The sequence below is a fragment of the Pelodiscus sinensis genome, chromosome 7 (genome assembly GCF_052426305.1).
Source record: "Pelodiscus sinensis isolate ZL-2025 chromosome 7, ASM5242630v1, whole genome shotgun sequence".
Lineage (NCBI taxonomy): Eukaryota > Metazoa > Chordata > Testudines > Trionychidae > Pelodiscus > Pelodiscus sinensis.
Window position 1 is genome coordinate 31,535,401 of NC_143058.1, and position 18,748 is coordinate 31,554,148.

The window sequence follows — 18,748 nt, forward strand, 5'->3', positions numbered from 1 at the left end:
GGCCAAAATTTTCAAAAGATAGCCTAAAATTAGGATTCTATACCTGTATTTAGTGACCTGAGGTAGGATTTTCTAAAGCATCTAATTGTAACTTGGGAGCACAAGTCTCATTGACTTCAAATTGTAAATCTTTCCAGAGAAATAAAGCCTGATCTAAGTATTTCAGCCTTCTTGACTTACATGAGCTGTGTATTTATTGGTTTTGTATCTGAATTGGTTTTCCTCATAATAAAGACCATGGATTTTTATTTTCAGCATAGATGAAGATTTTAAGTATGAAATTTACAGGTTAAATAATCTCCACGTAAATCTGAAATCCTCCTAACTCTTACTATTAATATATTATAAGCAGTTTGAAAACTAAAGAAACAGCTATAAAACATCTGCAATAGTATTTAAGGTTCTAAAGTGGTAAGAAGATAAAGAACTAGAAACATGCAAATAAAAAATCTATAAATATAATCAAAGTAAACAAAAAATGCTATTTAAAATTTTAAAATGTCAAGTTTGTTTTTTAGAAATCATGATTGACCAGGTATTAATCCATTTACTACAAGTGTGCCGAGAAGATGTAGGGAGTGGATGGAGCTGTGGCTATTACTCCTTCATGTACGAGCCTGCTGAGCTGGTTGACTGTGGGAGTAGGGAGCATTCTATGTATTGAAAGGCTGCAGCTAATTGCTCTCCACTTCTAACACAACTGGAATACTCCTGCCTCTATTCAGGCATTGATGTTGTTAGTGCTTCTTATTTGTGATGTACATATAATGCAATCAAACATCCAGAGTTTTCCAAGGCTTTGAAGTATCATGATAGTGTCAGTATGGTCAACCTCAATATATTAAAAATCATGAGTTGAATCCTGTTGAGATAAAAAATCATCAATCAGAACTCAAAATCTTAGAGATTACCCAGCATGTCATGAGTTTTTTAGAAACTAGGGATGTAAGCGACTAGTTAAGTGACTACTCAACTAGTCACTCCCCCCCCCCCCCCACCGCAACCTCCTGTTGCCTCTGTATCAGAGGCAGCAAGGGGGAGAAGCAGGAGTGCGGTGCAGGGAGGCAGAGCCAGAGGCACCTTTGGGAGCTAACCTCACTATGGCTCTGCACTGTAAATGTAATAAGAGCTCGGTGCCCCCCTCATTGACTAATCGAGCAGTCAATGGAAATTCCATCAACTATTCAGTTAGTAAATTAACCAGTGCTTAATGTCCCTATTAGTGCACACAAAATGCACACAAAAATGTATGCCTCTTCCTGGCAGCTCACAAGGAGATTCCACTTAACATCTCCTCATCCCTAAGTAGGGTTGTGAACTGAGTCAATTGTCTGATAAGCAAATGCTTATTGGATAGTTGACACATTGCTCAACTAGTTGCTTCCCCACCCCCTTGCTGTCTCAATCAGAAAGTGGTTCAAAATGGCAGCACCGTGTGGAGCCCAAGCGCAAAACCCTGGGTTCCACGCAGTGCTGCTGCTTTGAAATGCTGCAGATTGCCCCACTGGGCTCCATGCAGCGCTGCAGCTCTGAAATGCCATGGGGAGCATGGGGACTAAAGGGGACTGCTTGAGTCCCCCACTGGCTCTGTGCACCCTGCAGCGCTTTCTCCTTTGAAGTATAGCAACAGCTCGGGGGCTGTTACTATACTTCAAAGGTGGAGGCACTCTATTGACTAATTGAATAGTCGATGCAAATTGCATTGACTGTTCGACTAGCCAGTTTATCCAAATTTAACATTCCTACCCCTAAGCTGTGGCAGCTTCCATATATTTCCCATTAATGTCCTGAATCCCTCCTGCCTTGATGCGGCGGGGTGATTATCTTCCCTGAACACATTAGCACCAATTTTCCAGCTCTCCCCTCCAGGAGTACTCTGCCTGGATCCTAAGCAACAATGCCTTCCCCTGGACTTTGGGAGGACTCCCATTTCCTATCACTACCACCAGGCAGGGGGAGCAACCATCTGATATCTCTATCACTTACCTCATCACTGTTTTATGACCCCTCCTAAGGTTCCTCTTCTCTCCACTTCCCTCTGCAGCTCCTCCCCGCTCCAGTACCCTTATTAAGGACGGCCTCACTTCCACATGCAGCTGGACTGTAGGGAAATGATGGCCATCTTGCTGGCTTCAGCCCTATTGGCAGTAAAAGGAGATGTTGGCCATTTTGAATATTTATGAAAAATAATAATAATTTATCAGCCTTTCATTATGTTTTCTTGAGACAGATATGGGTAAGTGAACACTCCTGAATTGCCCGAGTTACAGTACCATGGAGAGCAGTAGCAATACTGCACTCTCCTTCAGCTGCCCGGTAGTGCTGTAGCCCCACGCTGATCTGTGTCCATCCGGGTTGCAGCAATTGCTGCTGCTGGCTACCAAAGGCTGCTGTGCAACCTGCAGAGCAAGCAGCCAAGAGGCCTCTATACCTCTCTCTTCCTGGCTTTTTGGGATCCTGGGAGAGAGACTGCTGGGAGGGATTAGTGACTGCAGGGACAGAAGAGAGGGGAAAAGCCCAGCTTTACCTCCAACAGCTCCCATGCAGCAACCAGCTCCTTCCTGTTCCTTTCAGCACCCATTTTAGCTACCTTAACATCCCCAAGCTTTCTGAAGCCTGCACCTGTATAAATATTTAATCCCTCAGCCATTACTTTTGAGTTTTGTGTAGCTCCATGCTCCCCCTCCACCAGTACTTAAGGCAGGTTGTGTTGCTTGTTAAACGGAAGCTTATGGTTGTGTGCAAATTATTTTCAGATGTTCAAAGTAGCTCATTAAATATTGTGCATACAAAACAGAGTGGAGTAGCCCTGAACATGTCAGCTGTTGTCTTAAATGGCATCATGTCATGACCGCATCACTAAGTTAGGTACAATACCTTTTTCAGTTGCATTGTGTTTTTGTATTATTGAAGTGTCCGCATGACTGCTAGCAAATAACTCCCTTCTGAAAATGTCTGATGGCCTAATTATATGTTTTTGGCAAAAATACTGTTCTTTTGAGAAGCACAGAAAAGACTATTTATCTGGATGTATTTCAGATGTTTAATTTGATATATTGACATAAAGCTCATTGTTTTGTGGTAGGATGTGATATCAGAGGCAATGCAGTTACTCCTATCTATGATGAATTTGAATTCATTGTTTTAATAAAATGAAATAAAATATTTTAGTTCTGGTCTACACGAGGGAGTTATTACGAAATAATACATCGATCATCCACACTACCAAGCCCTGTTATTTTGAAATCTGTACCCCTGCTTTCTTTAGGAATAACACTTATTTCAAAATAGCATTAATGTGGATGCTCTGCTGCTGCTATTGTGAAATAACTCCCCGGAATAATTTGAAGTAATTACTTCCCAGTGCTTTCTGGGGCTCTAAGTTGAGGTAGTGCGTCCACACTAACATAGCCTGCCTTGGACTAATTTTGAGGCTCCCCCATAGTGGGGACGTGCTCTGAGGGCTCCCTCAGAGAACTGATGGGCAGGATACTGTGGGATGCCAACATGAAGGGGAAAGAGTCCAGGAGAGCTGGCAGTATTTTAAAGAAGCCTTATTGAAGGCACAGGGACAACCCATTCTGATGCACAGTAAGAAAAGCAAATGTGGTAGGTGATCAGCTTGGCTTAGCAGTGAAATCCTTCGTGACCTTAAACACAAAAGGGAAGCTTACAAGAAGTGGAAATTTGGACAGATGACTAGAGAGGAGGATAAATATATTGCTTGAGAATGCAGGGGAATAATCAGGAAGACAAAAGCGCAATTGGAATTGCAGCTAGCAAGGGATGTGAAGGGTAACAAGAGGTTTTTACAGGCATGTTAGCAATAAGAGGATGATCAGGGAGGGTGTTGGGGCCCTTAGTGGATGAATGAGGTAACCTTGTGACAGATGATGTGGGAAAAGCTGAAGTACTCATTGTTTTTTTGCCTCTGTTTTCACAGACAAAGTCAGCTCCCAGACTACTGCACTAGGAAACGCACTGTGGGAAGGAGGTGGGCAGCCCTTGGTGGAGAAAGAACAGGTTAAGAACTGTTTAGGAAAGCGAAACATACACAAATCCATGGGTCCAGATTTAATGCATCAGAGGGTACTGAGGGAGTTGGCGGATGTAATTGCAGAGCCTTTGGCCATTATCTTTGAAAACTCATTGAGATCAGGAGAGGTTCCAGATGATTGAAAAAAACAGATGTAGTGCCCGTCTTTAAAAAAAGGGAAGCGAGACAATCCATGGAACTATAGACCTGTCAGCCTCACCGGAAGAATCACGAGGGGGGGGGGATCTTCAAATAATCTATTTTGAAGCACTTGGAAGAGGGGAAAGTGATCAGGAATAGTCAACATGGATTCACCAAGGTCAAGTCATTCCTGACCAACCTGATTAGCTTCTGCGAAGCCTGTTATTTTGAAATAACTGGCTAGTTATTTTGAAATCTATATGAGGTAACTGGCTTTGTGGACATGGGAAAGTTGGTGGGTGTAATATACCTTGAGTTTAGCAAAGCTTTTGATATGGTCTCCCACAATATTCTTGCCAGCAAGTTAAGGAAGTATGGCTTGATTGAATAAATGAACTGTAAGGTGACTGGAAAGTGGGCTAGATTGTCAGGTTCAAAGAGAAGTGATCAATGACTCGATGTCTGGCTGGTGGTCAGTTTCAAGTGGAGTGCCCTAAGGATCGGTTCTAGAGCTGGTTTTGTTCAACATCTTTATTAATGAGCTGGATGAAGGGATGTTTTGCACCCTCAGCAAGTTTGTGGATGACACTAAGCTAGGGGGAGAGGTAGATACGTTGGAGGGTAGGACTGGGGTCCTGAGTGACCTCGACAAATTGGAGGATTGGTCGAAAAGAAATCTGTTGAGGTTGAACAAGAGAAGTGCAGAGTCCTGCACTTGGGGCGGAAGAATTCCAAGCACTGTTACAGGCTGGGGACAGACTGGCTAAGTAGCAATTCAGTAGAAAAGGACCTGGGGGTTACAGTAGATGAGAACCTGGATATGAGTCAACAGAGTGCCCTTGTAGCCAAGAGGGCTAATGGCATATTAGGAATTTCCAGCATTTCCAGCATATCTAGAGAAGTAGTTATTCCCCATTATTCGGCATTGGTGAGGCCACATCTGGAATATTGCATCCAATTCTGGCCCCCCCCACTATAGAACGGATGTGGACATATTGGAGAGGGTTCAGCAAAGGACAACCAAAATGTTAGAGGGCTGGAGCACATGACCTATGGGAGAGGCTGAGGAATTTGGGCTTATTTAGTCTGCAGAAGAGAAGAGTGAGAGGGGGATTTGATAGGAGCCTTCAGTTTCCTGAAGGGAGTTCCAGAGAAGATGGAGAGAGGCTGTTCTCAGTGGTGACAGATACAGAACAAGGAGCAATGGTCTCAAGTTACAGTGGGGAGGTCTAGGTTAGATATTAGGAAGAACTGTTTCACTAGGAGGGTGGTGAAGCACTGGAATGGGTTATCTAGGGAGATGGTGGACTCTCCATCCCTAGAGATTTTTAAGTCTCTACAGAGCCCTATCTGGGATGATTTAGTTGGAGTTGGTCCTGCTTTGGGCAGGAGGCTGGACTCAGTGACCTCCTGAGGTCTCTTCCAGCCCTAGGATTCTATGATTCTATTTCAGTTTTGTTATTTTGGGAGTTATTTTGAATGTAGTTATTTCAAATTAATTTCCTAGTGTAGACATGCCCTTAGACTTTTCTTACTCCACCCCCATATTTCACAGCTAAAATATCAGTGCTATTAAATATAACCTGTGATTACACTGTCAGTCTGAAATATGGTTTCTTAGAGACTGGCTTTGGGATTTTTGGTATAGCTTTAAAATGTATAGGACCAACTCCTGAGACAGGGCCATACAAATAAATAACAGGTAGTTAATTCATAGAACATTTTCCTGAAGGGTTCTAATGCTGTAATAAACTATTATGTTGCTCCACTCTCAAAATGGAATTATAACACTATCATTGAAATTAAACCTGATGCTTCAGAGTGCTGGAGTGTTCTATGGCTTTTGCTCTTGTACTCTCTTGCTTTGGTTAACCCTGAAATTTCACAGAGTAGTCCTCATTTTCCGCTTTCTCTCTCCTTCCCGTTTCTGCCCTCTGCTCCACTGACTTTATGGAAGAGTCTTCCAGTTACAGAAGCTTTTAATAAACAGGTGTCAGAGCAGATTCATCTGCTACTTAAAAGTTGGATCTTTCTCTCAGGGAAACCAGTATGACTTCCTCTGTTACCATAAATGGTTGGATTTTGTAATTCACTGCTATGCTGCCTGTAATACATCTGTCCTTGGATTGCACTGTTGAATGTATGCAATACAGGTGGTCCCTGAGGTATGAACACATAGACTTACGGCTGTTTGTCGTTACGACCAAACTCACATTAAAGCTGGTCCCTGAGTTACGAACGCATTCTGCGCTTACAAACAGCGCAGTCACATTTAAATGAATGGGGTCCGACTTACGAACACATTGAGTTACGACCACGTATTTGGTACATAACTCGATCGTAAGTCGGGGACTATGTATATATATAATACAAACACATGCTATAAATATATGCAGAAACAGTTTTATATTTTTAAATATTTACAGTCCCCCAGTACCGTGGTCACCAACCAGTAGATCGCGATCTACCGGTAGATCTCAGGGGCTCCAAGAGTAGCTCTTGAGCCCTCTCTGAACTGCGCACCTGCGCAGTGCATTTACATTAGATTTCCTCATGTAATGTAGGCGGGGCTTCAAGGAAGGGGGGGGGCAGTAGATCTTCGCCTGTTCTGAGACTTAAAAAGTGATCTTGGGTGTAAAAAGGTTGGAGACCACTGCCCTAGTATAATCACTAATGCCTTCTGATTTATAACAACAAAAGAAATAATTAGAGAAAATAATAGAAGATGGATCCTGCCAACATTTAAGAATGTAATTTACAAATGTGCATAATCTCAATTTAAATAAGACTCTCTATGTGAGTACAGTTCCGTGCAGCATCAGACCTACATCAATAATGAATAGTTTAAAAAGTATTAAAATATTGGCTTAAAACAGACACTTCCTTTTGATCACGTGTATCAAAAGTTCTTATTGGCAGATGTGCTAGTTTTTTTACTTATTTTCCCTAAATAAAAGGGAACTAACTTCTCTGTTTTGGAAGGTAAAGTTGTCAAGAAAAAGTGGTTACTGGCAAAGACTACAGTGATCTGCACTAGCCAGCATAGTCAGAGCACTAAGGCAGGGATATAAGGAATCAGAGCAACAGCAGGAGGTGGGAGAGAAGAAGGGAGAAATATGGCAGAACAGCAGGGAAGAAGGTGTATTGACTCAATAGGAAGAAAAGAAGGAGGGTGATAAATGGTAACAGAATTGCAAAATGTCTTTTGTTACTATACATCATGTTAGGGATGTAAAATCCCATTTAATTGGTTAATCGGTTAAACGTTATGTTTAACTGGTTAAATGATTAAACCGGGGGGAGAAGGGGATCTGGAGCAGTTTCTCTGCCAGCCATAGCGAGATTGGGGTGCCCTGTGTCTTCCGCTCTGCTCTGGTTGAGTTGGAGTGCCCCTGCCTGTGCTGGACCCTGCGAGGCTGCTCCCGCCCCCTACTAGTTAACCATAACTGGTAAGCCTCACCACTAAAGATGAGGCTAACTGGTTAACTGATTAACCATTAAAATTCCTACATCATGTATAAATTAGTAATCAGAAAATTATATAAAGTTGTAATTTTAGCTCAAGATCCTGGCCATGTTAACAAATCATTGCATTTCACTCATTTTATTGACTGAGCCACTTGATGGAAGTAGAGAAATGAAATTCTTATATTTAGTTCTTGAAACCCTCTGCACCACTTTTCTTCCCTTTTCTCATGTCTCAACTCCTTCCCAGACACTGCACCCCCTCCTACTTCTCTCCCCCAGGCCAGAATCCTCTCCTGCACCCATACCCCCTTCTGCACCATGTGCCCCAAATTATAACCCCCTCCTTTACCCAAACCCCCACTCCACACCCGCTCTTACCTTCCAGTCTTCTGTTCCAAGCTCCCTTCTACACCAGTCTAGACCCCATGCCCCCTCCAGATTATAAAGTGACACTTTATAATCTGTTTGTCTATGAGATTAAAACTAATTAGAAATAAAATGGAAGATTTCTTCATATATTACAAATCCAGAAGGGTCCACTGTGATCGTCTAGTCCAGGGTTGGGCAATAATTTTTAATGCGGGGGAGGGGGAGAACTCCAAGATTTTGGTAAATGATCAAGGGCCACACTTCTGTGGAGGGAGCATGGGGTCTGGGCTGGTGTAAAAGGGAGCTTGGAATAGAAGACTGAAAGGCAAGAGCGGGTGTGGAATCTGAGAGGGGGTTTGGGTGAAGGAGGGGATTATAATTTGGGGCACAGGGTCCAGAAGGGGGGGTATGGGTGCGGGAGAGGTGTAGGAGGGGGTGCAGTGTCTGGGAGGGAGTTGTGACATGAGAGAAGGGAAGAAAAGGGGTGCAGAGGGTTGGGTGGTGACTTGGAGCAGAATAGGGTGTAGGGTCTTAAACTTTAAGTGGGTATTCACTTTCTCAGCTATGTAGTTCTTACTTAGGCAGAACTACATGTATGCATAAGGGCTCATCAGCTGGGAAAATTGTTTTCCAGGACAAGCTTTAAAGGAGAACCCTAAACTTGAAATGTAATCAATTTAAATGTTAAAACAATGTAGTTAAAGTAGTTTCTAGTTCTATACCTGCCCTTGAATTCCTCTACCATTTTATTACCATCACATTTTCCTATTTATACCAAAACATTTCACCACCCGTCCTCTGTTGCAGAGTGAACAGTTTTCACAAAGAAACTGGCAAGCAAAGCTTCCAAACCTGCATTTGCCTTTGCACAAGAGGACTGGTGTGTCCATTGTAGAACTAGGGCCTGGTCATACATGTGAAACAGTTTAACTGTATGTAAACAGGTCTCAAATGGACACAGTGATGATTTCTTTTCATTTACAGTAAGCTTAGGTATTGTAGCAATCCTTTCTTAAAATGCTGCAGATTGAAATGTGTTTTTTTAAATTAACCATCTCGCCTAAATTTTGAAATATGCATCCTTTGCATAATAGACACAAAATGTAGCCTATAAAGCAAAAGTTTCAATTAAATCGGATTAAACTATATTTCATAACTAGGGATGTGAATGAGTAGTCGACTAACCGATAAGCCTAGTGACCTGCTCACGTTTTCCCTCCCCATCCTTGATACCGAGGCAGTAAGAGGGTGAAGCAGAAGCTGCAGCTGGGGCTTAAAAGCTGGGTCCCTCCCCCCAGCACCCACTCCATGGTACCAACTGCGCCCCCTCCACACTGCGGCCTCTGTCAGAGGCAGCAGCTCATGAGGAGGGAAGTAGTGGAGGCTGCTGCAAAGCAGCCTCTGTCCGTGGCCAGCCCTCCTCCACCCCCTCTCTCCCTGGCCAGCATCCCCTTCTCTCCAGCAGCCTCTGTCCATGGGGAACTTGGATGCCCTGTGGACAGTGACTGCTGCCACCTGCGCTGCTGCCTCTGAATCAGAGGCAGCAGCTCAGGGTGGCAGGAAGCCAGTCCATGAGGGGAGCTGATTTTTAAAACTGACTCCTCTTGTGGATCGGCTCCTGGCAGGCACCCCGCGCTGCTGCCTCTGATAGAGAGGTATCAGTGGCGGTGGCAAGGGGCTCCCTGGGAGTGGGGCTGGATTGCACTGGCTACTCACCAGCCCCGCCTCTGACGTCTATAGAATAGTTGACTAATCACAGTGAATTTTTCCAAACTGTTTTAAAATAGATTCTGTTTGCATCTTGATTTGCAGAATTGTCTTTGATATTCCAATTCTGCGACCTACGAAATATCTTTCCTAATGACTTGACATTAAACCTAGAAAGCTTGCATCCTGTTTTCACTTGTTCAGTAGCAAACAGAATCATGCAAAAGAATAACATGAAGGAAGACACATGACCTGTTTTTAAGATGAGGGAGTTGTAGCTGGTTCTGATAGCCTTGTGATCTATTTTAAATATAAAACAAAGCATCGGAAAATTGAAGGGCTTTTCTGCACTCACTTGCATTTTGAACTACTGTGAATAGCAATAGGAACCAAATGCTTCACTGTCACTCCCTTGTGTGGATGCTACTGGGGCAAAGTAAAAGGTTCCTTGTTTGTATTAATGTAATCTAGGGATGTTAAAATCAAGGTTGTTTTAATAATTGAGAAGTCGATAGAATTTTTATTGCCTACTCAATTACTCAAAAGGGGAAGGCAGCCCTGTTCAGTCCCGGCTCGTGCTGGGACAAAACCCTGATGTGGCTCTGCAATTTAAAAGGCAATAGGAACCTGACTCCAACTCCCACTACATTTTAAATTTCAGAGCCACTGCATGGGTTTGGTCCTTGACTTAGTGCAAGCAGGGACTGAGCCGAGCTGCCTGCCTGCCTGGCTCCTAAATTTAGTGGCTCTGCAATTAAAAATGCACAGCTCCTACTGCCTTTTGAATTGCAGAGCTGCAACGGGGTTTGGTCCTGGTGCAAGCCGGGACTGAGCAGGGCTACCTGCCCAGCCAGTAGCAGCTCCTGTCCATGGTTCCTGGCTGCAGATGGGCTGTTTTGCAACAACAGCCTATCCGTGAATGGTCCCAGCAGGAAGCTGGGACCCTAGGCAGACAGAGATTGCTGCCCATGAAACAGCTCCTGTCTGTGTCCAGGTGCTGTGGCCAGGGGCTGCTTCGCAGGCAGCAGCTCCTGTCTGCGGGGGGTCCCAACTTCCTGCTGGGTGTTCCAGTAGCCAGGGGTGCTTCTGGAGTAGCCTTCCCTGTTCCCCTTACTCCCCCGTGCTGCCTTAGCGGGGGCAGGGAGTGGAGACAGTGCTGGGAACTGGCTTTTAAGACATCTTCCCTCCCAGCAGTGACTTCTGCTCCACCCCCTTTGCTGCCTCTGATTTAGGCTTAAGTCGACTAATATAAGCTTAAGTCGACTAATCAACTATTCTCTTACATCCCCAGTGTAATCATTTTCAAACAGGAGCCTTTTCATTCACACCTACGTCATCATGAGGGAGTCTTTGGTGTACACTGCTATTTAGGCCACTGTGGTTTGAACTTCTGAGCAATGCAGAAGTGCCCTGAGAATCTATACATAGAATAATAAACTTCACAGGCTTTATTTACAGCGTATAATTGCCAGTGTAATTATAATATATGGTGAAATTTACCCAGCTTATTAAGGGGCACAGAAGTTCCCAGCGCTGTAGAACTGCTATGGTTAAGCTGCATGACTGGCAAGTAGAAGACTGCATGCTCCTTGCATGAATTGGGCTCTGTGACTGTGTTGCAAAGGGCAGTGTGGGTGTGGTGATTTGGTGGCAGGCATCGCTAGTGCATTTGAGATTATACCGATGCTAGTTCAGGTGCTGGAATAATAATGACCTGCAATGTTTAATTTAAATATGCAGATTTTTTAAAACAATATTTGCTTGAACTGAAGCCTTCAACTTCAAAATACAGCTCTAAGACTATTTTTACAGATTTGTTATGAGGTTCCTCAAATACAGATTATACAAAAGCAGTTGACAACCATTAACTACAGCAGTAAACACTACTTTCTACTCTGTGATTGTGCAGTTATGCACACATTATATAGTTATTATAGAGTAGAAAAAGTTAAGGGAATACTTTAAAATATGTTTTCTACTCACGTTTATATTGTCATTAGTCACTGATAATTAGATTCCATGCACCTCCCTAAATTTGAGTAGCCCCATTAACAGATTTGAATGCTATTGATTTATATAATAATTGTTTATAATAAAAGGCCTATGTCATTCATTGGTCTGCTTGATTCATTGGCCTGCAATGATTTTTATATACAAAGATACATCATACAATGATATTTATATATGAAATGTTAACATATATACACCAGTGGCAATAGGTTAAACAGGTAGGAGGGGCAATGTTACACTCTCCGGCTGCACCCATTAATGAGCTGGATCTGCCCCCCTGACTCTTATGGAGTGGTACCTTCCATGCGAATAGTATTCTATGGATTTGATTGCAACCACTTGCTCGATACTAGCAGGGCCTGAGGAAGTGGGTCTGGCCCATGAAAGCTCATCATCTAATAAACCATCTTGTTAGTCTTTAAAGTGCTACATAGTCCTGTATTTTGCTTCAGCTACCCCAGACTAACACGGCTACATTTCTATCACTAATTAAGGGCACTTTTAAAAATGTCTCTAAGCTATTTTTGTGTCTTTTCAGTGAACTCTTGCTGTTTTTCCTTAGGAGTTCCTTGTCAAATGCACATTTATTCTGGGCTGTGGGAGGAGCTGCCCCTTTGGTTACTTTGTTTGATTGAGCTGTACTGTAAATTTCAGGCTGGGAATGAGCTGTACAATTGGCTTAAAGGCACATTTATTTTACTTTGATTTTATGTCCTAACTTTTCATCATGGCAATGCCCCAGGTGTCCTGGTGGCAAAACCACTACTGATGTACACCCACTTCTGTAATTTGTGTTAACAGACATTTTGGGGCCAGGCATTTTTCCAAAGCTCATGAGCTAGTGAGCTGTAATTATAGTAAGATGTATATCATAAATAATTCATACATGTTCTGTATGAACAACATTGGGTTTCTGCCTGTTTTTCTATAACATAGCTGCATAATGATTTGTTTGGATTTTGTCTCAGATGATTGATAGTGCAAAGTGTTGGCAATGATGTGAATTGCTGTCAGGCTGTCTCGAAAATTGCTGTACTAGCGGTGATTTCTTCTCTTTTTTTCTCCATGCTTGTCTAGTCTCGGCAGACACCTGAGGGCGAGTTCCTCCCTCTCGATCAACTTGAACTGGATGTAGGTTTTAGCACAGGGGCAGATCAACTTTTTCTTGTTTCCCCACTTACAATCTGCCATGTGATTGATGCCAAAAGCCCCTTCTATGACCTCTCTCAGCAAAGCATGCAAACTGAACAGTTTGAGATTGTCGTCATCCTAGAGGGCATTGTGGAAACAACTGGTGAGTAAAAAAATCCCAGCAAAACATATGTTTGTATACAGTTCATAATTGTGTTGCTTTTTCCAAAACTGAAATAGAATAAGAGCCTCTGTAAAAATCTATTGTAGTAGAATGTCATTAAGGACTACAAGGTTTCTGTATGCTTCTTTTCATATGAGCTACATATTATTTTATCCATTGTTTTGTAAATTAAAATTTGTTTTATAAATATGGCACCCATCTGCATGTCCACGGTTGGTTAGCTAATAAAATACCAGTAAACGTAGAAATTGATCGAGCAACTCAGAGTACCTATCCTGGGCCTTTTGCAATGTAGAACATAAATGAAAGATGCATGCAGGTCTACTCTCATTGCAGTGTTTACTGAAGAATAGTGTATTTTATGTTTGCTGCAAGGTACATTCATGATTGCATTGGAATTACTAATTAATAGAATCACCAACAGTCTTGTGTGTACTAATAAGCATGATCTCAGTAGAACAATATGTAGAGATAATACATTTAGGAAAATATTTTATATTCTGTTTTTTCAGTTAATATTTTTGTTTTTAAATATTTCTGTACTACTCAAATGTAACGGGGGAATGTTTAAAATAAAGAGAAACCTTTGGAATTAGAGTCTTTCTAAAGGAGAAATATACATAAATAAGGGAGTATATTTTATGAAGAATTTGACACTAACTGTATTTTTAATTGAAACATACAGTTCTAATTCTGATCATTATCAGGAGTAATGAAATTTGAATATTCCTTTGGTTGCAGAAAAACATCATTTGTGGGGGGGATGGAATAATACTATAAGTCCATGAACATGTGTGCAAGAATGGGCAACCTACAGCTCATTGGGGTTCTGTGAGTGGCCCACAAGACGTTTATCATTACCCATGCACAGGGTTACCAGATTCTGTTGGTTTTCGTCCATGTAGTTTTTTTTTCTTGCTGGTATTACTAACATGACACGCATGTAAAGCAAGGGCATGTGAAGTGAGGTACATGCTGAGGGCACACAAGATTGGCACACCTCACAAATTCTAGATATGCAATCACAGTTAGCAAAACTATCGCAGCCTGGCAGACTGTCTTGGTTACAATAATCTTGCGGTCCATTGAGATGGAGGAGGGTCACTCATATGGCCCTCACTGGTCTATGTGCACAGAGGTTGTGGCAGGATAGGAGCCAGAGGCCCTAAGCTCACAGTCCTTAAATAAATTCAGTTCAGCTTCTACTGAAGTCAGTGAGAACAAAATTAGCTCTTTGGTCCTTATTCTATTAAAACTCCTGCTGTTAGTAGTTATTAGTGTTTTGCTGGTGTTAAGATCTTCAGAACTGAGACTCAGAACGTTTTTATGAACAGAACTGTTATGCATATGTTATTTATTAGAGATTGGTAATACTGGGAAAATAATTCTATAAATAATCTCTGGAGTTTTTAAACAAAAATTTTGTGCTTTCACACCCTTTTTTATTCACTTTTTGTAAATATTCTGGCCTTAAAATGGTCTTCATGTTATCAAAAATAAGGTTCTGTAAACCCTAACCCATGAATTTGCAGGACCAGGAGCTAGAGTTATAGAAATAGACAAAATGGGATAAATGAAGTGAAAAATAATATATATGGATAAAGCATGAAAAAAATGAAAGAGCTTAATGTATAATAGACAGAACGTGAACAGAAGATAGAAGAGGGAAACTCAGAGAGCAAGCAACCCTATTCTTGACTTAACTGGTGAGAGATGAAACAGAATTAGACTATTAGAATTTGAGAATGGAGAAGAAACAGTGGCATGCAGCAGGGAAAACAGGCTGTGGGAAAAGGATGGTACTATAAAAGAACTAAAGAAGGAAAAAATAAAAGAGGGAGCTGATTTCATACAACATACATTTGGCATTTGCACTGTGGAGTGATTTTACTGTGAATATGGGCTAGAGAAAAGAAAAATACAAGTGATATTAAAAAACTGAAATAAAAATGCAGTCTAGTTTTTGGTGCCGAATGTATTACTTATAAGGATTTATCACATGTTCCTGGATTGAACAAAAAACTGTTTTTCCACTAGATTAAATGAAAATTGGAAAGTTTCTTTCTTTTATATTTTTAAAGTATTCTTCTCTAGTTTTTTCCTTCCTTTCCTTCCTGCTATCCCATCCCAAAATATACTACAATTTAAAATGAAGACTTGTTTAATATTTATCAACTGCCCTGTCACTTTTTTTTTTTTTTAGATATACCAGTTCTGATCTTTTCTGCCTTCTCTTAGGCTATGTCTACATTGCGCATTCTTGCACAAGAATATATGCAAATGAGGTGTGGCGATGACTATCACCATGTCTCATTTGCATACCTAATGAGCTGCTATTTTGCATTTTTATGTCTACACTGCTCTTTCTTGCGCAAAAAACCCCTCTTGTGCAAGAGCAGTTCTTACTGAAAATAAGCAGAACGGCTCTTGAGCAAAAATGGCAGCTCATTAGGTATGCAAATGAGATGCAACGATATTCATAGCCACACCTCATTTGCATATCTTCTTGCGCAAGAATGCGCAATGTAGACATAGCTTTAGAGACCTTAGAGGCCTTAGAGATTGTCATCTCCCTGTGAAAAAGTGAGAGTTCCCACTCAGACTGTTTTCTGAGTTTTTTGGGATGGGAGGCAGGATTTCCCTACACACAAGGCTTGGAGAAGGGTCACCATTCCAAATCTCTGGGAATCCTATGGATCTCAGGATACCTGAACATCCTTTCCTAAGCACTAGTTCCTAGTCTCACCTGTCTTGTGATTGTTCCTGCATCTCTCTTTAGGAAATAGGTCAGTTCTTACAGTGGAGGGTGCTCTCAGTGTAAGGTAACAGTAACCAGTCCAGTATTAGTTTGCATAGGTTTTTGGACTGATGATGCTGCAGAGAGGTTGTCACCCTCTGTATCTGTGGAGGAATCACCAGCCTCTTTTACATTTTGGAGACTTCTTCACACCATTTCTTATGCCCCAGAACACATAGCTTTAAATACTACATTCTAACCTCTTATTGGATCCATTTATTAGCCTTTTTAATGATGTGTTCATTAAAAGTTTAGCTGAACTTCTTGTATCTTTTTTCACCAGTGTGAGCTGTGCCTCATTCCAAAGAAGTTACTGATGTAATACTTTCAATAAGGGGATTAGTCTTGGCAGCACACCCTATCACCTTCTTATGGTAAATTGAGCTGATGGGGAACTCTGCTTTGATTTGGGGATGGCATTTAAGAGCAAAGCTTTAAGGGACATTATCCTCTTTTGAAAATATAATAATTATGTTGCTATGATTTGCATTCATATAGATATCACTTCTGCAGTATCATCTAATGGTCACAGTTGAACCCTTACAAAGATGTGGGAAACTATAGTATCCCTGCTCCTTTGGTAGAGTAACTATTTCCACAAGAGAAAAATGTATCAGAGCAGTTCTATGGAAACTGGAAACACAATGGGTTTGGACAAAAGTAGACCGAACAGACAGAGAAAGCTAATAATGTGTGCTTTCGTGAGGCTTTCCAGCAGATATGGTCTGAAGCAGTAATTTTTCTTCTAAATTTGGATAGCAGGTATAGCTTGATACATGTTTACCATAATAAGTATCTTAAATTGAAGACTATCTCCATCATTCCAGCAATGTCTGGCTAATGTGATGTAAATGATGTTGACTATGGTTCTTAAGTACCCATCCACTTGTGATGAGAGGTTGGGATATCTCTTTGAAGACCCAGGTAAGGATTACAGGCAGTCCCCGGGTTACGTACAAGATAGGGACTGTAGGTTTGTTCTTAAGTTGAATTTGTATGTAAGTCGGAACTGGTACATACTGTAGGGGAAACTCTAGCCAAACATTTCTCCAGAGCTCAGTTTTATTCTCCCACACCTCACTTCCCTCAGGCCTTTATTCTCAAGCTGAGGTGTCTGCTGAGAAAAGCCGCTCCACGACTCCCTGGTCTGCTGGGGGAGGGGGGGGACCCTAGCTTCGCGTCTCCCTGGTCTGCTGGGGGGAAGCAGCTAGTGCGGGGTTGCCTCACCCCGTTTGTAAGTAGGGATCCGATGTAAGTCGGATCCATGTAACCCGGGGACTGCCTGTATATAAAAATGACTCTTTCCTTTTCATTGTAAAGTTCAGTAGAGAAACAAGTGGCCAAAACCAAACCAACTCCTTCCCCCTCCTCCCCATTTCAACCCTACAATGTACTCCTCTCTATATTGGAAGTGATCTGCTAATCTACAGCTCAAACAAGCACTAGAACACCTGGCCTCATTGAAGTCAATGACAAAATTTCCATTGACTTCAACAGGGCAAGATTTCAGCTCTGAGGCATAACTTACCACTATATCCAGGTTTCTGTATGCTCCTTTGTTATTTTTAGCAGTTGCTTAAATGCTTCCCTTAGCTGTTCAGTTCAACCCTCCTGATGATCCTGGGAGTTGCTTAGCAAAGGGGATTGCAGCTGTATAGCAACTATCAGGGTCAGTCCATACAGAAGAGAGGAACCAGAGTCCTCACCTAGAAGGATTAAAATCTTCATGTCAGTCACCCTTTGGAACCAGAAACTGTACAATATATCATCACTGTATATTACAAATATTCTCATAGTAACTTATATTCTGTAACAGGCTAACAGTTGCAACAAAATGTCATCCAGTTTTAACATGCACGTGTGTAGAGGCCACATCAGTGTTCATAGTACTCAACCAGCTTGTAGGTGTACCTGTATCACCTGGAGCCCCAAAGTGGAAGTAGGGCTCTAAAGGAAAATAGCAGTTTCCTGTGTCACTGCCTGCCTTATCGGTAATGATCTCATGGTAGAAATAGGAAGAGACACTTCGGTAAAGGTTGATATTGACATTTCCATTAATACACAAATATGCTAAATTTTGCTGAATGTAATGTAACAACAGAAAGGCAACAGCTCTACTGCCAGCAGCATTAGTAGCTATAATACCATTAGTAATGCAATAGGATATACCTGAAGGTGGATGGAGACTATGAAGTAAGAGCCTGCCATTTTTCTTCAAGGGACTCAGCCCAGATTTTTTTGCTGTGGGTTTTGGGCAGCTTATATTGCCAACATTATATAATCTGTGGTTTTATGCTAATTACTTCCTTCCTCATGCTATGTAGGAGCAGTGCCTTCAGGCAAGTAGTGGCCTTCTGGCAGACAACACTCGTGGATGAACTGGTCCTTAAATCTCAGCCTAATATAATTACCTGCAGCAAAGTGACATCACTCTTCCTTCCATGAAATTATCTTTGTGACATGCAGGTTCTCAAAACATGAGTCCACTGGAATGCCTCTCAAACTTCTAGAACCTTCCTTCAATTTAAAGTCCCCATATTTCTTGACCTGCATATTAGCGGGTTGTACAGGTAACCTAATGATGCACATCCTTTAGGATTACAGCTATAATTGTAAATATGTCATTAAATGACACCAGTATCTCTGATAGAAAAAAGACTACATCCAGGAGTGTTACGTGCACATTTACTGAATCATAATATTGAGAAATATTCTTGTCATTGCCAGAGGATTTGTAATGTTAGAAATAATTCCATAGGTTAACAAATGCATCCTTTATTGGAGCGCGGAGTGGGGGGTGGGAGGGGAATTAATTGGCCTTTACATGACTTCTTCACCCTTTGGCTTCCTTCACACTTTCCTATGGATTTCTGTGTTCTCTTGAGAGTACATTACTTTACATAGG

The 18,748-nt window shown here is 41.7% G+C and overlaps 1 protein-coding gene and 1 long non-coding RNA gene across 3 annotated transcripts in view; one reads left to right on the forward strand and one right to left on the reverse strand.

Moving 5' to 3' along the window:
* KCNJ3 (potassium inwardly rectifying channel subfamily J member 3) overlaps positions 1-18,748 on the forward strand; it is a 203,619-nt gene that overhangs the window by 9,174 nt on the left and 175,697 nt on the right. The window contains exon 2 of the mRNA XM_025185924.3: positions 12,809-13,025. Within this exon, the coding sequence (XP_025041709.2) occupies positions 12,809-13,025 (217 nt within the window). The remainder of the gene's footprint in view (positions 1-12,808; positions 13,026-18,748) is intronic.
* LOC142830172 (uncharacterized) lies at positions 182-18,242 on the reverse strand. 2 transcript variants are annotated; one of them, XR_012905169.2, is made up of 4 exons: positions 18,013-18,242; positions 17,372-17,549; positions 1,987-2,138; positions 182-862 (listed from the first exon to the last, which is right to left on the reverse strand). It is a non-coding gene; the product is annotated as an uncharacterized LOC142830172 (long non-coding RNA). The 2 variants fall into 2 exon arrangements; XR_012905170.2 differs by lacking the exons at positions 182-862; positions 1,987-2,138 and adding an exon at positions 12,862-13,000.